Source organism: Lithobates pipiens, unplaced genomic scaffold (genome assembly GCF_037356315.1).
Source record: "Lithobates pipiens isolate NorthernLeopardFrog02 unplaced genomic scaffold, aLitPip1_a1.2 Scaffold_8, whole genome shotgun sequence".
Classification (NCBI taxonomy): Eukaryota; Metazoa; Chordata; class Amphibia; order Anura; family Ranidae; genus Lithobates; species Lithobates pipiens.
The window spans coordinates 566,511,593-566,536,860 of NW_027507903.1; the positions used below are offsets into that span (position 1 = coordinate 566,511,593).

The 25,268-nt window shown below is 40.8% G+C and overlaps 1 protein-coding gene across 3 annotated transcripts in view; it reads right to left on the minus strand.

Moving 5' to 3' along the window:
• Positions 1-25,268, minus strand: part of LOC143961024 (LIM homeobox transcription factor 1-alpha-like) — a 114,766-nt gene that overhangs the window by 88,817 nt on the left and 681 nt on the right. For all 3 annotated transcript variants that reach the window (XM_077470146.1, XM_077470147.1, XM_077470144.1), the window contains exons 2-3: positions 23,079-23,167; positions 12,643-12,823 (exon numbers count right to left, since the gene is read on the minus strand). In XM_077470146.1, the coding sequence (XP_077326272.1) occupies positions 12,643-12,823; positions 23,079-23,136 (239 nt within the window). In that variant the 5' untranslated portion in view covers positions 23,137-23,167. The remainder of the gene's footprint in view (positions 1-12,642; positions 12,824-23,078; positions 23,168-25,268) is intronic.

Genomic DNA, 25,268 nt, shown 5'->3' on the forward strand with positions numbered 1-25,268 from the left:
TGCTTACTGGTGTGGTGTGGCACGAAGAGGATAAGGACACGGTTGCACAAGTGGAATATTTGGCACATCAAAACAATTTTGCACTTGAAAGCACTTGCACTTTTATAGGTTGTTTTGTACATATGGAAATTTGGTTCATATGAGGATTAGTGACAGATACATGTATTGATCCTGCATCCTGGAATTTTTTTCCCAAATACAAACTATAAGCATTACTGGATTACCATATCAATCGGTGGATATCATGGGGTCACATACTTTGCACATGAGCACTTTGAGATATAGGTAGAAATATCTAGCACTGTATCAGAAGGAGACTTGCACATCTTATATTCCTGTTTATGATATTATTACATCGGCTTTGTTTTGCTCGGAGCACTTTAATATCACCAGATAGATATAAGGATTATTGCCTATAGTATCTATTCACTTTAGGATTGAAGATTATCACCATCAGTTATCTTAAATTTTCTAACTGATGTTGGTTTGTACACTTTTGGCTTTACACATTTTTATGGTAGATTTATTTATGGTTTATTTACATAAGATAAATTGCATATTACTGGTTTTTAGTAGATCTATCCCCTCTAAGCAGCGCAACACCATTCTCTGCTAAAGCTAGAAAGGTACTATCATATGCTAAAAAGAGCATACATTCCAGAAATAAATTGACAATTCTACCCCTTTACAAAACACCGTTTAGACCTTATCTTGGATATGTAGTTCAGTTTTGGTCACCAATCCTCAAAAAAGACATTGCTGAATTAGAAAAAGTTCTTCTTTTTCAGCCTTATAAATGATGTAATTATGTTGATCCTGCGAGAAATCTTATGGGCTGGTAGGGTTCTAGGGTGACAATGCTGATTCTCCATAGATGCAGTCCAGTGAGTGTTGTCACCCTAGGACATAAAGTGTTACTGGCAGGATTACTAGAAAACAAGAAGAAATAAATCCTTAAAAAAAAAAACACTAATGCACATGACCCTTTAGTAACTTTGAAGCTGAAAGGGGTTGCAAAGGCAGAAGGTTTTTTTTTATCTTAAAGTGGATGTAAACCCATTTTTTTTTATGTCATAATGTAGAGTATAAGATTTCCTATCATTTGAGCCCTGTCTTGCCACAAAGAGTTAATCCAGCTCCGAGCAATCCTCTTATTGTTCAGTGAGATAAATCTTGACAAACACAGAAAAACTTTGTCAAATCCTCCCCCTTGCTGTGAGTGACAGGTGATTTACATATCTTGTGCACTAGCCTAAGAGACATGCATTATTTTTTAATTCCCTCCCCCACTCCTTTCTTCTGCTGCTCTGCCAGGATTGGATGTTCCACACCTCAGCATAATTGGGCATGCTGAAGTCATGTGGTTACTTTCCTGTCTTTTCACTGGATGTTAGAGATCATAGTAGAAGTTCAGTGTAAGAAATACACAGGAAAAAATGCATATTGACAAGGGGAGTGAAGAGGTGGGCGGGGAGTCTACTGACATCACGACTCCACCCACCGAGCTCCAGACAACAGACCCACCCACAGAATCTGCAGTTTTTCGGTTCTCATAACAGACAGAGGGGAGACATTTGACAGGTAAGGTACATGCAGGAGGCATGTATATCCTTCTAGATAACCCCTATGGCAGTAGTTTACAAAGGATGACATAGGGTTTACATCCACTTTAATGCATTCTATGTATTAAGAAAAAAAAGCCTTCTGTGTGCAGCAGCCCCTCTCAGCCCCCTTAATACTTACCCCAGGTCCCTCTCTGTCCAGCAATGTCCACAAGTGTATCAGCCGTCCGAGATTCTCCTTCCTGATGTCTGCTAGCCAATCAGGGGAGAGAGGGGTGGGGCCAGGTCAGGGGTCCATATCTGGATGGACACAGGGAGCTGTAATTTAGCTTGGGTGCCCCCATAGCAAACTGCTTGCTGTGGGGGCACTGAACAGGAGGGAGGGGCCAGAAACATAGAAGAGGGACCCGAGAAGAGGAGGATCTGGGCTACTCTGTGCAAATCCACTGCAACCGAGCAGATACGTATAACATGTTTGATATTTTTATAGGGAAAAACACGTGACTTTGCAATCACTTTAAGTATGGCCAAAATAATTTTTTTACATTTGCACAATATATTATTATTATTACATAGGATTTATATAGCGCCAACAGTTTGCACAGTGCTTTACATATATATACAGTATATACATCTGTATTGCTGAATTAGCAGTCCCCTGTATCTGGAAATGACCCCACCGGAGTATATCTTTGTTCACAATTTAAATAAAAATAAATTAGTAAGGTGAATTAGAGGGGGCTGTGAGAAGGGGTTATATTTGTTCAGAGATGAGCTTTAACCACTTGCCGACCAGCGCACGCCGATGTACGTCGGCAGAATGGCATGGGCAGGCAAATGGGCGTACCTGTACATCGGGAGCGCACCACCGGAGGCGCGCTCCCGCGCTGGTCGGGACCCCTGTGAGTCCGGTCGCGGGACCCGTGGACTCGATCACCGTGGGCATACCCGCGATCGTCTCACGGAGCGGCCGAATGAAGAAATGCCGTTGTAAACAGCACTTCTCCATTCTGCCTAGCAACTAGTGACGCTGATCTCTGCTCCATGTGATTGGAGCAGAGATCAGTGTTCACTAAATTAAAACCCAACCCCCCCACAGTTAGTAACACACCCCTAGGAACACTTAACCCCTACACTGCCACCCACTGGTTAACCCTTTCACTGCCAGTGTCATTTACACAGGAATCACTGCATTTATATAGCAGTGATTACTGTATAAATGACAATGGTCCCAAAAATGTGTCAAAAATGCCCGATGTGTCCACCATAATGTCGCAGTCACAATAAAAATCGCTGATCGCCGCCATTACTAGTAAAAAAAAAAAATAATAAAAAATTATTAATAAAAATGCCATAAAACTATCCCTATTTTGTAAACGCTATAACTTTTGCGCAAAGCAATCAATAATCGCTTATTGCGATTTTTTTTACCAAAAATATGTAGAAGAATATGTATCGGCCTAAACTGAGGGAAAAAAAATGTTTTTTTATATATTTTTGGGGATATTTATTATAACAAAAAGTAAAAAATAATGCGTTTTTTTTTCAAAATTGTCGCTCTATTTTTGTTTATAGCGCAAAAAATAAGAACCGCAGAGGTGATCAAATACCACCAAAAGAAAGCTCTATTTGTGGGAAAAAAAAGACGTCAATTTTGTTTGGGAGCCACGTCGCACGACCACGCAATTGTCAGTTAAAGCGACGCAGTGCCGAATCGCAAAAAGTGGTCTGGTCTTTGACCAGCAAAATGGTCCGGTCTGTAAGTGGTTAAAGTGTTACTAAACCCAGGACCCTGCATTCATTATATCTGGTCTCCCACAGTACACAGAACATGGAAATCCATTAGTTTTAGTAAATATAAACCACTAAATATCTTTTTTCATCAGCAGTTAGAGCAGTCTTGTGACTTCTCTCAGTGTTTGGTTAAAGCTTTTCTTCATTCTGCTCTGATTGTCTTATAAGGATGCAGGACCCCTGACCCTCTGTCTGGACAGTGCTGCTTGACCCTGTGTTGATCACATGCACTCTCCCAAGAATAACAAAACTCTAGCAATACACACCAAACTGAGCATGTGCAGCTTTTTATCTAGCCTCTGTTCTATCAGGAGATAGATTAGGGACTGTGGAAGAATGGGAGGATCAGAGAAGACAGGATCAAACAGCCTTTTGACACAGTGCAGAGGATTAATTCCTTAGGTTCCACAGTGAGTATAACAAGCATGCTTTACTGCATATACAGACTGATTTTACTGTCATGGGTTTAGTAACACTTTAGCTTTGACTGTGTCATCCGTGATCCTGCATCTCAGTCCAGGTACTGCTGATCCAGGATGATGCCTGAACAAAAGTGGCTCGGTTTTTCAGAAGACAAAAGCATATGAAAGCATTGCCGGGTGGGGGTACTGTAATATCAATGAGAGGGAATACACCTGGAAGTGTAATGCTAACACTTTATTTAGCATGCACTTAACATGACAAATTCCAAAAAAAAATATATATATATATAAAAGTGAAATATAAATATATATAAATATAAATAAAATATAAAAATAAAATAAAAGACTGATAGATATGGGTAACTGCCTTTACTCTTATGCCTTATACACACGGTCGGAAATTCAGACGGAAAAAGTCAGATTGGACTATATGGTCGGAAAATCCGATTGTGTGTGGGCTCTATCAGACTTTTTCTGTCGGAAACTCAGACGGAAAAAATTTGAGAGCAGGATCTCAAATTTTCCGACAAAAAAAATCCGATCTGACTTTTTCAAATCGTTTGTAGAGAATTCCGATCGGACAAAGTGCCACGCATACTCAGATCAAATTACGAGACCAAAGCTATTGGCTACTAGCCTGAACGTAGTCCCGTCGTAATGAAAGAACATCATCACGTTACGTACGATCGGATTTTCTCTACAACTTTGTCCGACCGTGTGTATACAACACCAGTTTAGGACAAAATCCGTTGTCCGGCCGTGTGTACAAGGCATAAGTGGGTTGCCCTGTTAAAAATGCTACTGTTTTGCTGTGGTCTAAAAAGTAGAAAACTATTTCTTGTTTGTTCATGAATACCAATACAAAGCGTGTGCTCAAATATTGCCAAATGTATGTTCAAATGTTTTTTTCAAAGGCAACAATCATAAAATCTTGGTGATATTTTGACTTTGTATCAGAAATAATGCAAATTCATTCAGAATTAATTTTATTAAATCCTTGTCTCATATTTATTAGGACTCTTGCACATGGCTCGGCTGAGCCCATTCGGTGTAATTTCCGGCGTATTTCCTCTACCCAGGCAGCCTAGGGGCAGCATGGAGCTCATCATTGATATGAATGAATGTGTGCTGCTGTACTCGAGTTTATAATAGCACCACCGTATACATGGGTACAGAAGTGCATGGTCATTCCTGTAAATGTTATTGAAAAGGGTAAATATGGTTGTGTGTTTGTTGTTCTCAATAAATACCCATATTTATGCAATGATGTTTTACAATATTAAAAATTGTCCATTGTTGTATCAACAGAAATAATAAAAAAAAAAACCCTGAAGAAGACCATTATCTGTTTTGGGTTGAAATGCATTGGGGTATTTCTATACATCAAATGGCTTTCTAAGTTGGGAATATGGAAACTTTATGTCAAAATATTCCAATTGTATACTAACCAATTACGTGGAAGATTATTTGTATTTTTCATCAATATTTGCTTATTTGTTGCGTGTACCAGAGCTCATATTAACTTTTTTCATTTTTTCATGATGTATGACTATTCTATTCTTTTTGTGCTAATAAAATCAATATTTTTATGGAAATATTTTTTGTGTCTCAAATTGCTGCTAAAAAACCCCACAGGAATTTTCTTTGGAACTTTTTCTTTTCCATTTATCGGGGTGTGCAGCTTTTACAGATCCAAGATATATGTCCATTCCACTCCTTAAAAATTCCTGTAAATGTTGGGCTGTACGCTGTACACAGGCTCAGCTCGGCAATATGCAGGAGCTTTAACCTCCCTGGCGGTACGATTATTTCGGAATTTAGGTGCTAAAAGCGGTACAATTATTTTACATGAAAATTTGGCGTTTTATATTGTAGTCCTGTAATTCTTAGGAATAACCCACTTAAATCTGTCCAAACCAGAGTCTAGCAGACATCCCAGGTATGATAAAGTTTGAAAAATGAAATCATAAATTATAATATAATAAATAACTATAAATTATACCAAATAATAATATAACAATAATAAAAATTATTCAATAATGTAATCAAATCAAAAACACTGAAATTTGCTCAGTTGCAGAATTGTCACTGTCATTACTTTTCAGTATTTGATGACTGATCTCCCCACAAATCACTATCGCTTAATTCTGCGAGTGATTCTAATTTATTATCGCTGTTTTCTAGCTGGTCTAATTTTTGATGTAAAGGGACAGTTTTGGTTGCTATGGACAATCTCCAGGCATAAAGAAGAGTTTTTATCATATAAAACTGCATGCAGGACACTGGGCAGAACACTAGGGACAAAGGGGATGTGAAATAATTACATACAGCAATGGAATCTGTAAGATTACATTATACTGTATGTATACTGTGTGTTTCACTTTTTGAATTTGGCGCCGTTCTCCGTCCCCCATACTTCGCAACGCTCGCAGGGAACGGAGCTCGGCTCCATGATGAATCGAGCGGAGGACGAGCCGCTTGTACAGCGGGGGGACACCGCTGGATCCAAGGGAGAAGGTAAGTAACCTCCTCCTGCATACAGCGATGCAGTCCCGAGTCTGGCTCGGGGTTACCGCTTTTGGTGTAAAACTTCCACCCCGAGCCAGACTCGGGAATACCGCCAGGGGGGTTAAAGTGGTTATAAAGGCAGAAGATTTTTTGTACCTTAATGCATTATATGCATTAAAGTGGTTGTAGACCCTCACATATACCCAGTGCAGTGAACAGCCTCAGATGATACACAGAGATGAAAAAACCCTCCTACATAAGTTTTATTTGTATATCTGCTTTCTTCTCTTTCTACACTCTTTGAAAAGTGCAGATTGTGTTAGAAATCTTTCTTCCTCATTCAGCAGTGGGCGACGGCTCCTGTGTCCTCCCTCCATGCTTCCGCCGTGCATCTCTTCTTTCCTCCTGCTAGGCATCCAATAGGATCCCGTGTCCTTTCGGTCAATCAGGTGATGGGTAACAGACCCACGCTTCCTGATTCAGTGTTAGAAAAGCAAATTAATATTTGCTTTTCTAACACATCTGGGTGGGCTCCGAGCGCAATGCTCTGTGCTCCGAGTCCACCCTATTTTGAAGCCTTTTAGAGCCTATGGTTCTAATCAGGTACTTCAAAAAAACACCCCCGCCACTGTAATTCACGTGCCCAGAATCCTGAAAGGGGCTGGACGCATAAATAGGGGGTGACTGCAGCCGCCATGGATAGCTATGCTGCTAAACCCCAAGCCAGAAGGAACTATTATGCAAGTATTCCTATGATATAACATTTTAACTGCAGCTGCTGAGTGTATATTTAAATCCGTGTGACGGACAAGGTATTTCTGCCCTGCCCTTGGTATTATTTCACATGCAGAGTGCCATATAACTAGGTCTATAATACTGTATGTGTAGTGGTCACTTTCCAGTATATTGGTAGATGTACCTGTTTATTGCAACATACCTGTAGTTTATATGCAGCTCCTGTTCTTGTTAAGCATGTCCCTTTTGGACTGGAATTATATATAGCTAGTTTTAGTTTATGGCTTAATCAGCATAGGCTAGAGCTAGGTTAGCTTTTTGGTGGCCATTTCAGGATCATTAGCTTAAAGGTCCGGTTCCAGATGACAAACTAGCAGTGAGGAACTAAAATGCAGAGTAGATAGGCTGAGTCCGAGTCCCAGTGCCACACCACAGTTCTTGCAGTTCCAGACAGGTTGGGCAACAGTTAGAGGATCTCCCCATGACCCTTAGATCTGGTCTTCAGGTCTCCGACAAAGATAGATGCCACATAATGCTCAGGGGTCCCTGCAACTGGACTTTATTGCAACATTCATCTAGCGGTATCTTTATTAATAACTATATATACCCTGGTATATGTGCACAATTCCACCAGGACCATTTCCTGATAATGCCTGTTTGTATGTACTATAAATAATCTCTTCCTATTCAAAGCTTGTGTTATATCTATTCTAATGTACACTAACTTATGGTTAATGTTATATGCTAGTTGCAGTAATTCTTCTGCTCCTGATTACTTTGTTTAGATTACTGATTATTAGGGATGGCCTTGCGGTTCGCCCGGCGGTCGGTTCACGGTGAATTTTGCTCGTTCACGATTCGCCAAACCAGCGGACTTCTGGCGCTGTTCGCGTGGCGGACATATGCGTTTACATTGTGAAGAACTTTGACCCATAATGACACATCCATCATGAGGTACAGGACACTTAGAATATACTTTTTTTCAAATATACAAAGTATATTCTGGTGCACTGCTGCTGACTGCTGTGCTTCTGAGTGTGCTGCTGACCGATTCTGCAGCTGTCTTTTGTCAGTGTAGGGAAAGGACGCTGTGTGGAGCAGGGACAGTTAGTTTAATCACTAGCTATTACTAGTAGGTCCACAAAGGTCCTTTTAAGGACTGGTATAGGTGTACAGTATATAGGGTTGTACCTTTCTTTCAAATATAGAAAGTATATTATGGTGCACTGCTGACTGCTGTGCTGCTGAGTGCTGACCGATTCTGCAGCTGTCTTATCAGTGTAGGGACTGAGAGACAGTTTGGTGTTTGGAGCAGGGACAGTCTGCAAATCACTAGCTACTAGGTCCACAAAGGTCCTTTTAAGGACTGGTATAGGTGTACAGTATATTGGGTTGTAATACACTTAGAATATACTTTCTTTCAAATATACAAAGTATATTCTGGTGCACTTCTGCTGATTGCTGTGCTGCTGAGTGCACTGCTGACCGATTCTGCAGCTGTCTTCCTTGTACAAAAAAAGCACACCGTACTATATGCCCGTACCCTCCTGTTTGAAGAGGTTGAGCGGTGTCATATTTTTGGGTCCCGCAGCAAGTTTCTGGTATCAGTGCTGGTGTCAGTGCTCTCTATCTCGGTGCTGGTTTGGTGTCCGTGCTCTCCATCGCGGTGCTGGTGTCCGCGCTCTCCATCGCGGTGCTGGTGTCCGCGCTCTCCATCGCGGTGCTGGTGTCCGCGCTCTCCATCGCGGTGCTGGTGTCCGCGCTCTCCATCGCGGTGCTGGTGTCCGCGCTCAGTCTCTATCACGGTGCTGGTGTCCGCGCTCAGTCTCTATCACGGTGCTGGTGTCAGTGCTCTCTATCACGGTGCTGGTGTCAGTGCTCTCTATCACGGTGCTGGTGTCAGTGCTCTCTATCACGGGCGGCACAGTGGTGTAGTGGTTAGCACTCTCACCTAGCAGTAAGAAGGGTCACTGGTTCAAATCCCAACCACGACACTACCTGCCTGGAGTTTGCATGTTCTCCCTGTGCCTGCGTGGGTTTCCTCCGGTTTCCTCCCACAATCCAAAGACATGCATGTAGGTTAATTGGCTTCTGTCCAAAATTGGCCCTAGTATATGAATGGGGACCTTGGATTGTGCGTGCCTTGAGGGTAGGGACCAATGTGAGTGTGCAATGTACAGGGATAGGGTCTATTGTAGACACTCACTCAGGTTGAACTGGATGGACTGGTGTCTTTATTCAACCTTACTAACTATGAAACTATGAAACTATGAAACTATCACGGTGCTGGTGTCAGTGCTCTCTATCGCGGTGCTGGTGTCAGTGCTTAGTCTCTATCGCGGTGCTGGTGTCAGTGCTTAGTCACTATCGCGGTGCTGGTTTCAGACAGTGAAGGCGATAGCAGTGGAGAAGCCAATCAGCAGGCAGTGCCAGCACCATGGCTGAGGATCAGCACTGGACTGGCACCTCCGGACCACCGCAGTGGAGCCCTGCATAGGTGGGGGTAAGGGCCGTGCAGAGGGAGGGGTTCAAGCACAGGTTGGCACACTGGGACACTGGCACAGGACTGCGCTGCCCTGACTGTGGCACTGATCATCTCCTGCACCCCTTTCATAGCCTGGCCTTGCCTCTCCTCCATGGCCTTCATGCGCTCCTGAATTGTCAAAATTTCATAGATAAAAAAAGAATGCTTGACATTGTCGATCCCAGATTCACTTAATACTTTTGTTATGTCAGTGTCCATGTTGTGGGACTATGTGTGCACAGCTAGTAAGTATTTTGTGGCTGAAAATATGACCTGGAGGTTTTTAAGGTTCGCCTGCCATTAAAGTCAATGGGGTCCGCCACGAACCTTGCGGTTCACAAACTTTTGGCCGCGTTTGCCGTTCGAGTTTGTGAAACGTTCCGTCGGAAGTTCGTCCATCACCACTGATTATTTCCAGAAAGGGAATCCCTCTGTTCACAGAGACACTGCCCTGGATGGATGAGTCACGTGGCCAAACTTTCTTATGAAACCCACTCTTCCATTTAGCGAAGGTTCTGGTTTTCTTATTTACCTACAGGTTTAGTGCAATATCCTGTTTGGGGGGGGGGGGGTGTCATTTCTCAAAACCCCCCCCCAGAGGAGGGCTATAGACTTAATGATGGCTACAGAGCGTTTGAATTATTCTGGGAGGCCGTCATATGACGGGCGAGCACCTGGTAATGTCTGTGACCATCGAGTCTCCCAGACCCGGCGTATCATGGATCCGGGTAAAGGGCCAATAACAGCGGCCCTTTACCATGTGATTACTTCATCCAATGACCGTGACCATGTCCGGTTCTGCTCCTCCCCTCTTCTCACACCGATCGGTACAGCATGTGAGGAGAGGAGGGAGCTGGTACAGCAGCACTGTGGGCTGGATCTCAAGAGCCCACAGTGCTGATCTGTGCCCATCCCTGGCTCATCTATCCATATTCATGCTCATCCATGCTCCATCCCTTGGTCATCCACACACATTCACAATCCATCCATAGTTCATCCATCCTAATCCATGCTCATCCATACTCCATCCCTGGCTCATCCATCCACATTCATGCTCATCCATGCTCCATCCCTGGCTCATCCATCCTCATTCATGCTCACCCAAGCTCCATCCCTGGCTCATCCATCCTCATTCATGCTCATATCAGTGCTCATCTGTACCACATCCATGCCGACAGTGCCCGTCAGTGCCTCACAAAAGTGTAAAAGGTAGTCAAATTAGATTTAAAATGTATGTCCCTAGAATGCCTGATGGTGCTCCCTGCATGTTGGGCCTCTGTATGTGGCCAGGCTGTGTAAAAGTCTCCCACGTGTGGTATTGTCATACTCAGGAGGACTAGCAAAATATATTTTGTGGTGTAATTTTTGCTTTATACATGCTATGTGTTAAAAATATCTTATAAATGGACAACTTGTGTAAAAAAAAATGAGTCTTCATTTTCTTTCCACATTTTCCAAAAACTTGTGGAAAAAAATGACACGTTCAAAAGACTCATTATGCCTCATAGAATATACGTTGGGGGGTTTACTTTCCGAAATGGGGACATTTTTGGGACGTTTCCATTGTCCTGGTGCTCCAGAACCTTTGAAAGTGTAATGCCCTGTACACACGGTCAGATTTTCCGATGAAAAATGTTCGATGGGAGCTTTTTGTCAGAAATTCCGACCGTGTGTAGGCTCCATTGGGCATTTTACATTGGAATTTCCATCACACAAAATTTGAAATGTGGATTCCAAATTTTCCCAACAAAATCCGTTGTCGGAAATTCCGATCGTATGTACACATTTCCGACGCACACACATGCTTGGAATCAAGCAGAAGAGCCGCACTGGCTATTTTTCTCGGCTCATCGTACGTGTTGTACGTCACCGCTTTCTTGACATTCGCAATTCCCGACCAACTTTGTGTGACCGTTTGTATGCAAGACAAGTTTGAGCCAACATCCGTCGAAAAAAATCCATGGATTTTGTTGTCGGATTGTCCGATCAATGTCCAATCGTGTGTACGGGGCATAAGAGGTAGTCTAGAAATTATGTGTAATTTATGTCCCTAAAACGCCTGATGGTGCTCCCTGCATGTTGGGCCTCTGCATTTAGCCAGGCTGTGTAAAAGTCTCACACATGTTGTATTGCGATATTCAGGAGGAGTAGCAGAATGTATTTTGGGGTGCAATTGCAAGTATGCATATACTATGTGTGAGAAATAACCTGTTAATATGACAACTTTGTAAAAAATAAATAAAAAAACGTTTTCATTTTGCAAAAAATTGCGGGAAGAAATTACAACAATGCCTCTTACTACATTCCTTGGACTGTCTGCTTTCTAAAAAGGTATAATTTGCGGGGTATTTGTACTGTCATGGCTTGTACATCAGGTGTGATCATTTTTCAATTATTGGCACCATAGCTTGTAGACGCTATAGCGTTCACCATGACTAAATATGCACTTATTTTGGTTCTTTTTACCAAAGACTGTAGCAGTATACATTTTGACCAAAACTTATGAAGCAAAATTACTTATTTGCAAAATTTTATAACAGAAACAAAGACAAATGCATTTTTTTAAACAAAGTTTTTGGCCTTTTTCCATTTATAGCCCAAAAAAAAAAAAAAAAAGTGGTGATTAAATACCACCACAAGAAAGCTCTATTTGTGTGAAAAAAGGACACAATTGTTATATGGGTACAGTGTTTCATGACTGAGTAATTCATTTAAATTATGAGTGCGCTGAAAGCTGAAAATTGGTCTGGTTAGGAAGCGGGTTTAAGTGCCCAGTGGGCAAGTGGTTAAATCTGATCTCCAGTCATGCAACAAATCTCTTTTCACCCAAAATGTATTTTGGTGTTTATTTTATCCAAGTTTCTATGATATGGCCAATCATGGCGGAAACCCACTGAACATATGACAAGACAAGAGGAAGAAGGAAAGAAGAGGAAGAAGGCAGGACTACATTTAATGTAGAACAGTGGCTAGGTTGTGGCTACTCAAATTAATTCCTGACAAGTAGTAAATAGGCTTTAAAATAAGTCATCATTGACCTCTGTAGGTGCAGACACTTTGTAGTAATTCTTAATGAGAATATAAATGCTGCACTTACTTTTCATAGTCTTCCTTGCAGTAAAGTTGACGGTTGCGGAAGTAGCAGGTTCCAGAAAGGATCTGTAAACACACTGCACACTTTACACAGCATTCGTGCCATAATCTGTCATTTACTCTCAGAAGGAAGCGGTCGGAAATGGGGTTGCTGCAGCCGGCACACATCTCATTCACTTTTTGATCTGAAAAATTATAGATTTCTTTTTAAAGCAATGCATGCATTTTAAGTGGTATATAGAGGGTGCAAATGCTACTGCGTTCATGAGATGGAGGGGGCTATGTGTAACTTTACAACTGCTACTGCTCTTTAATTTGAAACGCAGATTCGTTTTGTGAAATAAATTACATTATTTTCGTTTGTAAGCTCTCACAAGCAGGACCCTCCGATATTAAATTGTTTTGTAATTCTTCTGTCTCCCTTTAGAAAGCACTGTGCAAACTGTTAGCGCTATCTACTGTACATCATGTATACTTCTACTACTACTATTAAATATATAAACCATTACCTGTTGCTTTGGTTTTGAAACAATGATCGCCTGTAGGGTGACCACATTTTAAAATGGCCATTCAGGGAAGCCCGCTTCCCAAGAAAAAGATGATATTTTTATACTTTTTTTGCCAATTTTTGGATAAACAAAAGTTTACAAAGTCACTTAGTGACAGCGGTGCACTTTGTACATCACAGGGGTCCCCTTTAGTCTGCCTGCAAAGTGGCACATCTGTAGCATGCATGAGACATGCTGCAGCAAAAATGAAATTTCTAAAGAAAAAACGACCCAATACACATTTCAATTGACATTTAAATTGGCACCTGGCTATTGAAAAAAAAAAAAAAAAAAAAAGAAAAAGGTGTGGGGTCCCTCCCAAAATCCATAGCAGGCCCTTATCTGAGTATGCAGCCTGGCAAATCAGGAAAGCGGGGGGGGGCGATCCAGCACCCCCTGAATCATACCAAGCCACATGCCCTCAACATGGGGGAGTGGTGCTTTGGGGGCCAGTGGTTGAGGGGGTCTGCAGGTGGGGGCTTATCGGAATATGGAAGCCCCCCCCTTCAGACCTGCCAGGCTGCATGCTTGGATAAGGGTGTGGTATGAATTTTAGGGGGGCCCTATGCCACTTTTTTAAATTTTGGCATAAGGTTCCCCTTAAAATTCACACCAGACCCAAAGGGTCTGCAATTTTTTCTTTTATTATTCAGCTGTCAGCTGTCCCCTCTCCTTAACAACCAGCTTTTACTTCACCCTGATTGGGCAAAGCTTTACCCAATCAGGGCACGGAATGCACTGTGCAGGGTGGCTGTGTCAGTTTCATCCTGGGACACTGTATTGTTCCAGAATGAAGGTGCCGTGACACAGGACAGACCTGCAAAATGCGAGACTCCTGGGCAATCCGGGTCACGTGGTTGCACTACTCACCTGGTATCACAGTAAGGGTAACAGAGCTAAAAAGTAAGGATGAAGAGCAAAATCTCTCAAACAGAACTCAGATTGTGAAAAAAAAATTTTTTTATAGCCATTTCCTTCTTTATTAAAAAAATAAAATACATAAAAAATAACTTTGGAGATTCTTTAACATCTCTGCACATCAGGACAGATTATGCTGCAGTTTTCAATTGCGCCATTCACATTTTTTAGCCATAATGTGGCTCTATACACAAAAATCTCAGTGGGCATCATGTTTAATCTAGGATAAAGCACTTTTTAGGTAAAATGCATTCTTTTTTGCAAGATTACATGCATGCATTTGAAAGCAGTGACCATTCTGGAGTGCTGCCCATCAGTCTTTGGATTAGTCTTGTGGAAGAAGCAGGGACATACTCGTGGGTGAAAATCGTACTCGTGGCTTCATGTTAGGTTTTAGACTGGATTCAAATGAATGCAAATTGGATGCGGATTTCCCCGCATCCAATTCGCATGTCAGGAGACTGTGAACGGCTCTCAATGGAGCCGGTTCACACAGCTCTGGTCCCTTTCAGGTCCGAATCCAGACAAAAATTCGGACCTGATTCATCCCTAAAACGGAGACCAGGGACGCACCGGACCCCTGCTGTTGGCTGCACCACACAGCAGTGTGAACCCAGCTTTAAAGAAAGTCAGGAACATATCACATAGCTACCTGCTCAGTTACTGTAATCAACATGTAATCAAACATGTGAATGTGTCAAGAGAGATCGCCACCCAAGTTATTTGACCTTTCACACCATTAGTCATGTAACCGGAATGATGAACACCTGTCCCAGACTTCTTGGTATTGCGTTATCTAATTAAAAGAGGGTGGCTTCACAAACGTTTATACCTCACATCGTGTTAGAAAAGGATGGCTTCAAACTTGTATACCTCTCATTATGTTCTGGACAATCAGCATCTGTCTTGACACATTTTAGGGTGATTGGATTAAGTTGACTAAGATACCCTTATGGCTATAAATGCACTGAGTATCTCTGACACTAAATAGAATTAAAGAAGTTGATGCACAAGAAGCAAAACATGTTCAACATTAATGACAAGTCCAGTAAAATCTTTTACCAGCTACTTTACCAAATGCTGCCCAGATAAATCAATATACAGCCAGGCAATACTTCTTCACTTGATCTGCTAGACCCCACTTGACTTGCTAGACCCCATAACCCCATAACTGCATGCTCTCTATGGGGTAGTTACTGTGAACATGAACTTTTTATGTGTTAAATGGACTTGTAACCACATTTGAATGTAGCTAGGTGTTTGGCTAAGAATGGAGAGTAAAACACTGGCTGCAGCTGCTCTTTGCAGCTCCTGTTGTGCAGTGCTGAAGTGGTTAACAGCTATATCAGTGAGAGGAGGGAGCTGCTGAGCAGGAAAAGTACTAATAGATTAAGTCAGAAAGCACTGCACTGTAGGTACTGTAGTCCAGAGGAGGGAGAGTCTATTGTAATAAAGAGCTTTTGAACTGCATTTCCCAGAGGGAGATTGCTAGGCGGGGAAAGGGCTGCATTTTTTTCAAGCTGGACAAGACACAGCTTCCATTTTGCCATGAGGGAGACTGGAGAGTGCACATTGTTGTCCAGTGGGCATTATGACTGCTGCATATCAGTAGCCTGGGCAGGATCCAGATTGCTGAGTCCAGCCAGAGTCACCTGGGTCCAGAGCAGATAGTGAACTTATGACTGTGTGCCTGGATAGTGAGCTGCAATATCGCTGGGACTGATGAGCTGCTGCTGTGGAGATTTACTATCTGCTAATAGAGAGACTGAGCCCTTTAGGAACTAACCATACTGCCATCTTGTAGCCTTATTGCTACCTGCAGGCTTAAATGGGACTTCTCTCATGTACACCAATGGTACAATTGGACCCCAATGCTAGCTGGCTGAAGAGGACTAAAGACTGTCCCTTCACAGAGACCTTGCTTTGCTTATTGCATATGCTAAGAGGTACTTCTTAGGGGACTTTTCACCTTATCCTAGCCATCCTCCTAGAGTGCATTCTAGACTAGTTATAGTATTTCTCTTCATATTGCAGTTAAAGTGGTTGTAAACCCTTACAGACCACTTTTTGCTACAGGTAAGCCTATAATATGGCTTACCTGTAGCTACCCGGGATATCTCCTAAACTTGCACGGTTTAGGAGATAGCCCCTGTATTTGCATTTGCTGATGTCATCGGCACATGCGCGCTGACAAACTCAACTTTAGTGAGTGTGCCTTTATCGCTTGCATGCGCGGGACTGACATTACAGCTCCGGCCAATCACAGCGCCGGAGCCGCGATACCCGGAAGTAACCCCCGCAGCGAGGGCTTTGATCTCAGATGAGCAGGGCTTTTTTTATCTGAGAATAGGTGCAGGAATTCCCTCCCTTGTGAGTCACCCCTTGTCTCCGCCCCCTACCTACCTCTGAGTATCATCCCTTGTCTCCACCCCTTACCCAACTCTAAGCACCGTTCCTTGGTTCCACTCCCTACCCCACTCCCAGTACCGGCCCTTTTAGAAAATACAGAACCAAATATTTTGTGGTGCTAAATAATTTGTATGGAATATGTTAATGATTACAAGAAAAGCAGTCAAATAGATTTTCAGCCTCCAGCCAGCAACAATAGACCCCCAGCAACAATAGATCCTACAAACAAAAGACCCCACCCCAGCAACAATAGATCCCACATATGACCATAGACCCTCCACACAGCAACAATGGATCACAACACCACATCCAGCAACGAAAGATCCACCCCAGCAACATTAGATCCCCCCAAGCAGCCACAACAGATCTCCCAGCAGCCAGCATCAATAGACCCTCCAGCACACCCCACAACCCTTGCTATTGCATACATTACTTACATTCAGTGCTGGAGGTGCCGGAACTGCGTTCCCCCATGTTCCTGCTGAAAAAAGGCCCTGCAGGTGAGTATTACATAATGAGCTTGTAAGCTATACATACTAGCTCATTATGCCTTTGTCTTGCAGGTTTTTTTTTCCCAAAGTGGGTTTACAACCACTCTAATGCTTATATACACTGTTTATTGCTGACTTTGCAGTTAAAGGGGTTGTAAAGGTAAATGTTTTTTCACCTTAGTGCACTCTATGCATTAAGGTGAAAAAACATCTCACAGTGCCAGCGCCCCCAGCCCCGTTTTACTTACCTCACCCCTCGAAAGTCACGCACTCGCCCCTGACGTTCTCTTCGCCGCTCAGCCTGGCCACTGATTGGCTGGAATGGATGGACTGAAAGCAGCGCAGCCATTGGCTCGTGCTGCTGCCAATCACATTCAATGATGCGGCGTGCCGGGGCGGGGCCGTGTGATACAGCGAGCGGCTATAGCCGCCGGCTGTATCACGGGAGCACGCCCGCAGGTGCTTCTTGTCATGTGAGGGAGCTCACATGAATGTGAGAAGTACCTGCGGGAGGAAGCAGAGACAGCCGCCAAGGGACCCCAGAAGAGCAGGTTCGGGGCCAAAACGAGCTGCACAGTGGAGGTAAGTATAACATGTTTGTTATTTAAAAAAAAAAAAAAAAAAGACTTTACAATCCCTTTAATGTTTATATGCACTGTTTATTGCTGACTTTGCTGATTCAGGAGTTAATCCCAGTCTAGTGGTACAGAAATATATTCTTAGTAACCGTGGCATAGTGATTATACTGTCTAGCAGACTGTGTCTGAGCCTACATTCTGTGTGCACATTTATGCTCAAACCACCTTTTACTCTAACTCAATGGTCATCAACCCTGTCCTCAGGGCCCACTAACAGGCCAGATTTTATGTATTACCTTGGGGAGATGCAGACTAGAATACTGCAAACACTGAGCAGCAAATTGTATCACCTGTGATGTATTTGTTATTTTGCAAACCTGGTCTGTTAGTGGGCCCTGAGGACAGGGTTGATGACCACTGCTCTAACTCATATCAATACATTGAGTCAATTTACTACTAAACGGTCTTGTGTCTACTGCCCGATGCTAATTCACAACCAAGTTAAAGGTATCCATACTCGTGTTCCTATAAGTGCATGCAGTAACTTTTACTTAACCAGGTGTGCCAGAGGGGCTGAGGTTGTTTTTGGAGTGGAGGCGCGAACAGAGCATCCAAATTACTAAGGGGCTCCTTCAGGGGTAGCACTACATAGAAAATGTATATCTACAGTTTTTATGATTCTAACTTAGTGACCTTCAATGTCACCACTCAATTCTCGGTTTTTAAGTGTAAAATTCAAACACATCTGTTTACCACAGGAAATCAGAGTTTGTAGTTTTGAATCTGATTTTATCTAGTAGCTCATCTCTGGCATACCTTCAAAGTCAGTGATGAAGCATTTGAAATGTGGAGGCAGAGAGACTATCCATCCTATGTACACATGGCTAAACTTGACCTTCATAAAGTCAATCTTCTGTACAAACACAACTGCAAGGAGTTTCAGCTTTGTATCCTTGGTAATGTTAACTCCTTGAGGTGACTCTTGTACATGTAAAACAAAAATAAGTGCATTTTAATTTTTTTATGACTATTCTCAATGGCAACCAAGACAACGTTTTTAATACTGAAGTAACAAAATGGCACACTGTTTTTTGCCAACAGTAGCCCAATGCTGTTAATTCTTAGCACAGATTTTGGGGCTGACAACAAGAGTGAGATCTTGCTGACATGATTCCCAACTTCTGTGCACCTTAGAATGTTTGATGTTCCTGCTCACTCTTCTGTGTTCCAGTTTCTACTAAATATGGCCATACATGGGTTGAATTCTGAACTCATTTTCTTTCGAAAATCATAACTAAGTTTTAGTTTGAATTTCCCACCATTAGTGGGCCGAAGCAAAGGAAGGTTTTCATGCAGCCATTTAATTTGAGTGATTGGGCATGTTGGAAATTTTTGGAAAAATTAACGCACCATTGAACGTATCAATGGTGGGAAAATCGTGCAAGAAATATAATTGAAAAATGAATGCACATGAGCTGTGACCTGGAAAGAAAGGAAAATTCCCAGCCATGAAGTTTATTTACTGTAGCAACATAAGGTGAAATTAAAGGCTTGGTTGGTAGAATCTCTAAATCAATGGAGACACCATCGGATTACAAAATGCACACATTTTCTGATTTTCAAAAGAAAATTTGTTAGTAGTTTGACCAATATATGGCCTGCATCAGAAAGATAGGAAGACTGAACTGGAAGAGTGGGAGCTCTTCCATCTATACAGTGGTTCTATTCCTACTTACAATGGGACCATGGAGAATTAACACAGTCACCCTCTATCAGGATCTAAGCCCTTGTACACACGGTCGGACATTCCGACAACAAAATCCGTCGGATTTTGTCCAAAACTTGTGTTGCATACACACGGTTGGACAAAGTTGTCGGAAAATCTGATCGTACGTAACGTGATATTATTTTGTTACGATGGGACTACGTTCAGGCTGGTAGCCAATAGCTTTGGTCTAGGAATTTGATCTGAGCATGCGTGGCACTTTGTCCGATCGGAATTCTCTACACACAATCAGACAAAGTCCGATCGGATCATGTTGTCGGAAAGTTTTATAGCCCAGCTCTAAAACTTTGTTCGTCGGATATTCAGTCCATAGGAACCCACACACAGTCGGATTATCCGACAACACGGTCCGATCGGACATTTTCTGTCGGAATGTCCGACGGTGTGTACAAGGGCTTAGAGCAATATAAGGGTTTTTTGAGGGGAGGGGGGGGGGGAGACCAAGCATAACAATACAATCAATAGAGTCTGTGAGATATATTTTTAGCTTTTCTCACCTTTGCATCCCCCCTCCCTTGTGCATGTGCAGATGTCTTGCAGGGTTCCAGGTCCTAAATGAGCCCTGTGGAACATCTGCAAAAATGTTGGTTTCCACAAATATCTGTGCATGTGCAAACACAGGGTAATATGGATGTCCCAAATCTTAACCAGCTTTGCTCATGCATGGAAAACCTACTGCACACTTATGTGCCGAAGGGCTCTGCCTGAACTTGAAGGCTGGGCAAAGCCATTCGGCATATCTGCACAACTTGGGATTGGCCTTCTCGCTCTGTAGTTATAAGCACTATGATAAAATGTGTCTTCAAAGTTCATACCAGAGGCAAATTACTCTGCACTCAGGGATGTTAGCGTGAATACTGGCGCATGCACACCAGATTTACTGTATGTTCCTCTCATCTCTGAGCATTTTTGGAGCATGTCAATGGGCAACTGGATGGGCCCAGAGTTGATTAATGAAGTTAAGTGTCACAATTTCCAGGTGCTAATAACACTGGAGAGATCAGACATTTCAATAGCAACAAAATAGAATTGTTGGCCTGGACCAGAAAGAACACTTTTAGCATGTAACTGTCAGGATAACCAGGGATTGGTTATGCACTCCCATGAAGTGATTATAAAGGTTCTCTTCTTCATAAAATAAAAAAATAACTTGTACTTACCTGCTCTGTTCAAAGATATTGTACAGAGGGGTCCCTTACCTTATCTTCTGAGGCCCCCGCCAGTTCTGTCCTCTCCCCCTCTTCTTTGAATGCCCCATCAGCAAACCATTTACTGAGGGGGCACTCATGCACGCACGCTCCTTAACCAGGCTGTGTGTGTGTCCATAGACACTAACACCATGGCTTGCCCCCCTTCTCTCCTCATTGGTTTTGACTCACAGCAGCAGGAGTCATTGTCTGCCATTGGCTCAGAGCCTCCAGTGAACAGAGGAAGAGGGGAGAGCAGATGCACCAGACAAGCACAGCCCCGAATCAGCACAGGACTCAGGTAAGTGTGTGGGGATGTGTGTGTTGGAGGGGGGGGGGGGGGGGAGTGGCTGGGGGAGCCTAGTGAAAGGTTTTTATCCTTAATGCACAGAATGCATTGAGGTAAAAATACAAAAAATGTTTGACTTTAGAACCACTTTAAGCTAAGAAAGCGATTATGTTAATTTGATACTGTTAATGTTTGCCTGGAAACTACTAAAGTGTATCTAAAGTCACTCTTTTTTTTTTTTTATAGCATATAGAAGGATTATAACTCCAGCCAGGTTCTATTGCTGTCTGTATCCCTATTTGGGACATTTATTGTCTCTGGTTGTTCTATGGCCACCAGAACTGAAAGAGAGGAAAAAGTCAGATTTTTGATTACTTGTAAGCCCTTTTTTTCTCTTTATGACAGTGAGCATTGTCAAATTCATAACAATAGGGACATCCTAAACAAATGAAATGAGGGGAGGGCACACAGAAACCAACTACCAACCACAAAAAGGTAACAATCTCACACAGCCACCAACAAGACGTGCCAACTGAAAGAAGCATCCTCAGCAGCAGGGACATCCACTTCATAAAACCTAGTAAAGGGATGAACCAAAGCCCAGGTGGCAGCTTTGCAAACCTGAGCTACTGAAGCCCAATGATGAATAGCCAAGGAAGTCCCAACACTCCTAGTAGGGATGGGTGTTCATCGGAAAAGGTAGAATCTCACCCTGTAAGACCTGATAAATACAGTACATAGTTAGATCCATCAAGAAATGGAAGCTGTGTGACCCTTCACTGATCCCTCAGAAAACACAAAGAGGGAATCTGACTACCAAATAGCAGCAGTTGAGTACAGATAACACATTAGACACTAGCAAATGAAATTGAGCTTGACCTAATGAGGAAGAGTTATATCTGGGAGGGGACTTCCTCTCTTTTCTTTTTTGCCAGTGTCCAATCACCTGAACCAGAATAACCAGAATGAGTTTGAAGATGCTCTGTATCACGGGATGTACGAAATAGAAAGGACATCTAAAAAAAGACACTTGTTCTGATGACCACTGTCTAAAAGGACATTTCCATCACTTTGGAGAGATTCTACATGAAAGAGTGAAGCAAATTCTACAAAATAGAACATACAATAGATAATAAAAGGCAATAGCTCTAACCCCTTTTCTTCTATATCCAAAAACAAGTAAACTTTTGGGCTGAAGTTGGGAATTAAATCATACCCAATCAGGCAGGCCCTCACAAATAATTGTTAGATGTCGAGCTAACAGGTCAGATCTAAAATAAAACTCCCCGTGTGTGGCCAGAATTACCTCAAAGGCATATATTGATTTCTAACTTATTCAAAACAGAACTGTGCTTGACACAATATTCTAAAGGTCAATCTTCATCTTGTACAGAAAAAGGTTGAACCCCTGGCTTCAGGTCTGAAGCTAGTGGTGCAGGCTCCATATTTGGTGTTTGGAAATAAAGCTAGCTTCAGCACCATCTGAACCTCTTCCAAGCTACAGTTTTTGTGTTTCTTTTTAAACGTTCATGTTAATTGGAATTCATTGTTCCTGGAAATGGTGATGAACTGTAATCTATTTCCCATCATATACTGATAAATGCTATCCATTGATGGTGTCCCATCCCATTTTCAGCTTTATGAGTTTATTTAGAGGAAACATGCTAAAATAAATTAGGTAGACTCTCATTGATGAACTCAAAATCTTAATTGATTAGCTATATCTGAGTTTAATACCCATAGATAAAAGGATCAGATCGTACACAGGGCCTAGATTTCTCCCCAAGTCAATATTTAAGTATATCTTAAATAAAAAGTCGAATCTTTTTTATTTTTAGTCTTGGGTTAGGTAGGAATGGCTTAGATGTGGAATTGCTATTAGTAGGGTAAATAACGTTTTGTATTGTGAATATTAGAAACTCCCTTTGGTTAACAATGGCTTGCAATAAATTAGCTACATTAAAAATTCAGATATAAATATAGTAATTTATCTTAAGTTCAGAATTGGCTGAAAATACTAGTTTCCTAGTTATCTTTGGGTTAAATACTTCCTGAGACACTAACCTGGAACAGGCATGCAACTCAGAAAAGTTATAACTCCTCCTCCGTTCCTGACTTCCATATGTAAAAGCTAGCTACCTGGCTGTTAAGGCTGATTTTATGTTTATCATACTCTAAGTCCCTGGCCCAAATAAGTATGCAACAAATCAGAACTCCCAATCTGGGCCACTTACCAATTCCAAGGAATGATGTATGTTCTCGGCATGAGGATGGAGTGTTTTCTGTCTTCATTCTAAGTGTTTTTTTTATTTAAATGTAATACCTGAAAAGCAGAGGACATTGTGGACTAAATTTCTTTAAATTCATTAATTACATTTAATTGTATTTTGGCATAATTTACACTGATGTCAAGATTTTAGAAATGTGATAAATGATAAAAAAGCAGTTAAAGCACTCAATAGCACGAGAATAAACCCTCCTGTGTGGATTAGCCCTTAAGCTAATAGAAAATAGGTTTAGATTTGATTTTCAAACAATATTAACAATTTATATGCATATTTTCAGCAAAAAATCAATGCTTATTTACTAAGGAGACAACACCAGGGCCAGCCTTATCTAGGTAAACAACAACAATTCCCCAGGAAAAACCATATATGTCAAATGGTCTCTCCCCTGAAATTGGTCAAACAAGGGGTGTCTGCAGAGGTCACAGTGTGACCATGAACACATGACCATTTACTGTTCCAATCATGTTATGTATATGGGTAATCTTGAAGAATATGCAAATAAGATTAATGGTTCAATTTATTTATTATAAAATATTTTTTAAGCTGCTAGTTTGCATTTAATAGGTAGGAATAGCCCACTATACTAACCAAAGGTAGACACACAATTAAAGTGACAAAGTTGTGTACAACTAGAAATATTTTTTTTTTATAAAATGTTGGGTTATAAGGAGAATTCAAAGTAAAAAAATAAATAAAGAGGTGCAAAGCTGCAGGAATACTGCAAATGTCAAGTGCTCGATACCATGTAATTTGATGGGAAAAAAAATAATAATGATTTTTAATTAAACTTGTATCCTTTTAATGAATTACAAACAGCGGTGACATTTGTATTTACAGGAAACACAGATCACAATATGCAGTAAATACTCCTAAATAATCCCACACTACATTATTAGTATTTGTGTTTTTCTGTTTTTTCTATTAATATTAGTTAAAATAATTGCTAACAATATTAATAAATATTAGTAAATAGAGGTGACATTTGTATTTAATGGTAAGGCAGACAACAAATTGCAATTCATACTCATACAGAATAATAAAATACATTATTGATTGTTGATGTTATTAATACTTATTATTATTATTAATAATACCATCACAATTTCATCTTAAGTTTAAATATTAAATCTATCTACTTATTGCTTTAGCACAAGATTTTACACAAGATTCACACATTTTCTAATTGTATTCAACTGGGAAAATGTGTATATCCTATGGGAAAGTTATGTGAATCTTGAGTAAAAACATTTATGAATAGACCCGTTTTATTTATTGTGATAAGTTATTTAGCTCCAGCAAGATTGTAATTAAACAGTAAATTTAAGTGCATGAAAAACAAACTTTATTACTTAAGTAATTGTTAAGAAACATACATTATATATTACCCACAATGTTTCATTTAATATGTAACCAAATGAACAAGATATATTTCTATATTTTTTTCTTAAATGTACACTTAAATAACTAATGCAATATGAGCTTAATTACATATATTTTGCATTGCATTTGTTATCGTTGCGGTAATATTGTGCAATAAAATGTATTATTTTAGTAAATCTTAAAATGTTAGTGATATCAATTTAAATGATAAACAAAATACAATATTTCAATATTTTCCATTTATGTATGTTTAAAACAATGTATATAAGTTTATATAATACATAATATATATAATATAATTGATATAATACATTATATACTTGGTTAAATGTAGCACATACATTTTAGTTTTTAAAACACAAATACTATAGGCAAACACAAGGATATGATAATATCAATACTTTAACAGTTATTAGAACAATGATAAATGGATTCCCATTATTAAATCTAATATATGCAGAAGAACTGTTTTTTTTTTGTTTTTACCATATAGAAGTCCTGAATAATTTTATGTTAATACTATTATTATTTTTGTTATTACATCTAGGAGTGAAAGTGAAAAGATTTATACTTTTATTTATTCTAAAATTATGTACCGTATATGTTCTAATATTTCTATAGTATTCTAAATTAAAGATAACATAACTAATATACAATGTTGTAAAACACATACTGTAAATAAAAAAAATGTCCCTATGTGTATATTAAATTATTACATATCTACCTCAATAATAACAAAATACAAAGAAAACAAAT